Below are 4,067 nucleotides of genomic sequence, written 5' to 3'. Positions count from 1 at the left end.
CCCCTAGAGGACAGAGTGGAACTGCCCTACAGGGTTTCCAAGGCGGTCAATCTTTACGGAAGGAGACTACTTCATCTTTCTCCCGCAGAACTGCTGGTGGGTTTAAACCACAAACTTTTAGGTTTGCAGCTAATCACTTTAACCACTGCACCACCAGAACTCCTTAAGCAATAAATAAACTCACTGCCATCAAATCAATTCCAACTCACAATGACCCCCACAGGGTTTACGAGGCTGTAAATCTTTACGGAAGCAGACCACCCTATCTTTCCTCTGTGGAGCCACTGGTAGGTTTGAACCAATGATCTTCTGGTTAGCAGTCAAATGCCTTAACCACTATGCCACCAGAGCTCTTCTGAGCAATAGTCAATAATAAATAAGACAAATGAGTAAGAAGTTTTTTGTTTTTTGTTTTTTTTCCTAATCTAAGTAAAATTGATTCTCTGAAGACTGACTTCATTGGAAAATACAAATGGACCAAGAAAGAGAGTAAACATGCCATCACACATACCTGCTTCAGATCCATGGACTGCTTCAGGATGTTTCTCTTCAATTCCTCAGCTCTCTTTGCATGAAAAGAATTACTTTGACTCTGGATGACAAATACAATTTGTTTCAAGTCTAGAAACAAACAAACATACAGTTTTAAAGCATTTCTTTCTTAGACAAGGAGCACAGTGGTACAGGGTTTAAAGTGCTTGGCTGCTAACCAAAGTGTCAGGTGTTCAAAACCCACCAGCTGCTCAGTGGGACAAAGATGAGGCAGGCAGCTTCTGTAAAGACTGACAGCCTTGGAAACCCTGTCGGGCAGTTCCACTCTGTCCTCTAGGGACGCTGTGAGTTAGAATCGACTCCATGACAGTGGGTTTGGTTTGGGCTTTGCTTCTGTGAAGACTGGCAGCCTTGGAAACCCTGTGAGGCAGTTCCACTCTGTCCTCTAGGGGCGCTGTGGGTCAGAATGGACTCCACGGCAGTGGGTGTGGTTTGGGCTTTGCTTCCATGAAGATTGACAGCCTTGGAGACCCTGTGGGGCAGTTCCACTCTGTCCTCTAGGGGCGCTGTGGGTCAGAATGGACTCCACAGCAGTGGGTTTGGTTTGGGCTTTGCTTCTGTGAAGACTGACAGCCTTGGAGACCCTGTGGGGCAGTTCCACTCTGTCCTCTAGGGGCGCTGTGAGTCAGAATGGACTCCACAGCAGTGGGTGTGGTTTGGGCTTTGCTTCTGTGAAGACTGACAGCCCTGGAAATCCTGTGGTGCAGTTCTACCATGTCCCATATGGTCACTCTGAAATTGAAAACAAGGAAAAAACAACAGCTACAAGGCAAGCCTTCAGGACATAAACTCTAAAAGAAAACATAGGATTCATATGTAATGCTACAGACAGAATCTCTTCTCAAACTGATCTTTGAAACATCCTTCCTGGCAAGTTTGCAAAGAGGATCACTGTAGCAGTAAGTCAACAGTAACAAACTGAGCCTTGGCTCTGGCATCTGTCACAGAAAATGGTGCAAATGTGTGAGTATGAAAATATCACCCACATTAGCTTCCGTATTGTTCCTGGGTGAGGACAATTCGACTTTCAACTCTTAGCAACCCCACGTGACAGGGCAGAACCGCTCACTACGTTTCCTAGTCTGCAAAATTCACGAGAACCGATCACCAGGTCTTTTCTCTCAAGGAGCTGCTGGGGTTCAAACCACCAACGTTTCGATTAGCAGCCTACTACTTGACTGAAAAATTCAATGTTTGCAAGTAGCCTTTTCATACTTCCCACATAACCCTGAACTGTGCTGGTAGCACAAGAGCACCAGGGTGGCCTGAAACCCTGCACCTGTGAAAGGGATTTGTTTGGAAACAGGGTTTTCTTTTATTATGTTAAAGGGGCCCTAGTAGCTCTGTGGCTAAGGCATTATGCTGCTAACCCAAAGACTGGCAGTTCGAACCCACCAGCTATTCCAAGGGAGACAGATTGGGCAGTCTGCTTCCATAAAGATTTACAGCCTTGGAAACCCTATAGAGGTCATTATGAGTCAGAATCCACTTGATGGCAGTGCGTTTGGTTTTGTTTTCTGTCATGTTAATGAGGACATACAGGAGCAGAGTGGATCCCAAACCTAATACCATCTGTGGTTGAGTACCACCAAGCTGATCCAAACCACAACGCCCCTAGAGAACAGAGTAGAACTGCCCCACAGAGTTTCCAAAGCTGTCAGTCTTCACAGAAGCAAAGGCCAAACCACACCCACTGCTGTGGAGTCCATTCTGACCCACAGCGCCCCTAGAGGACAGAGTGGAACTGCCCCACAGGGTTTCCAAGGCTGTCAGTCTTCACAGAAGCAAAGCCCAAACCACACCCCTGCCGTGGAGTCCATTCTGACCCACAGCGCCCCTAGAGGACAGAGTGGAACTGCCCCACAGGGTTTCCAAGGCTGTCAGTCTTCACAGAAGCAAAGGCCAAACCACACCCACTGCTGTGGAGTCCATTCTGACCCACAGCGCCCCTAGAGGACAGAGTGGAACTGCCCCACAGGGTTTCCAAGGCTGTCAGTCTTCACAGAAGCAAAGCCCAAACCACACCCACTGCTGTGGAGTCCATTCTGACCCACAGCGCCCCTAGAGGACAGAGTGGAACTGCCCCACAGGGTTTCCAAGGCTGTCAGTCTTCACAGAAGCAAAGCCCAAACCACACCCATGCCGTGGAGTCAATTCTGACCCACAGCGCCCCTAGAGGACAGAGTGGAACTGCACGACAGGGTTTCCAAGGCTGTCATCTTTATGGAAGCAGACTGCCTCATCTTGTCCCACGGAAAGGCTGGTAGGTTCAAACCACCAACTTTCTGGTTAGCAGCTGATTGCTTTAAGCATGTGCCACCAACAGACTTGGAAACCCTATGGGGGAAGTTCTGCTGTGTCCACAATGTTGCTTTGAGTCAGAATCAACTTGACAGCAGTAGGTTGGATTTTGGTACCCTTAACAGAGAAAACCCTATTCCCAAATAGGATCACATCCACAGTGTAGGGGTCTAGGAGTCACATCACTATTTGGGAGGGATGCAATTCAATTCATCACATGACCATTGATGAAAATTCAAAAAAAAAAATAGACAGGACATTCTTTACGTGTTATTATAAATATGAACATTCCATATACCTATTGCCACCCTAACCCATGTTCTTGGCTCTGTAAACCAGCCACATGAACAAGGCTTACACTGGTATCACATGTTTCAAATGAAATGCTACTTGCGATCCCCAGCGCCAAACACATTAGCATAAATGGACATACCAAAGGAGAAGTTACAGAGATTCAGTGTGGAGTAAACACAGTTCAGGGAATAATTTCACACCATTTCATAAAATGGGAGATGCACACTCCCTAATAAACCAGAATTCCACTCTGGTTAATCTTCCATCGACTCGCCTATATATGCACAAAAATCTATTACAAGTGTGTGTTCGCAATGGCACGAGAAAGAGTGAGACTGGAAGCAACCCACATATCCACTAATGAGGCATATAAACTGGAATCCTATACAGCAATGAAAATGAACTCAGAGCCAATGCTCTGTAACAGACATCTTTAGCACAGTTAAGGAAACTATACAAACTAAGCTACACGCAACAACCCAGGCAGATACTGTGGCTGACTCACAGATAAAACGTGGAAAGAAAAGCAAGCTGCAAAGGCAAAGCTATGTAAACAGTTTGCAAATATAAAAGCACAAATATATACAAAATAGATGTGTATGAACATGTGTGTGTCTGTGTGTGAATAGATCTATCTGTACCTACGAAGGAGCCCTGCTGGCACAATGGGTAAGTGCTCAGCTGCTAACAAAAAGGCTGGCGGTTCAAATCCAACAGTGGCTCTGTGGAAGAAAGAGATGGCATTTTGCTCTTGTACAGATTGAACAAACAAAAAAAAAATCTTGTTGCCTTGCAGTACTTTCCGACACAGAGCACCCTTAGAAGACAGAGTGGAACTGCACCACAGGGTTTCCAAGGCTGTCAGTCTTCACAGAAGCAAAGCCCAAACCACACCCACTGTCATGGAGTCCATTCTGACC

At 46.3% G+C, this 4,067-nt stretch overlaps 1 protein-coding gene across 1 annotated transcript in view; it reads right to left on the bottom strand.

The window, feature by feature from the left end:
- Window positions 1-4,067, bottom strand: part of B3GLCT (beta 3-glucosyltransferase) — a 183,601-nt gene that overhangs the window by 178,185 nt on the left and 1,349 nt on the right. The window contains 1 exon segment of the mRNA XM_007958278.1: window positions 512-626. Coding sequence (XP_007956469.1) covers window positions 512-626 — 115 coding nt within the window.

Source organism: Orycteropus afer, unplaced genomic scaffold, assembly GCF_000298275.1.
Source record: "Orycteropus afer afer isolate SDZICR_OR568_19922 unplaced genomic scaffold, OryAfe1.0 scaffold00902, whole genome shotgun sequence".
Lineage (NCBI taxonomy): Eukaryota > Metazoa > Chordata > Mammalia > Tubulidentata > Orycteropodidae > Orycteropus > Orycteropus afer.
Note: the sequence above shows the minus strand (reverse complement) of the source record. Positions and strands in the feature narration are given on the sequence as shown.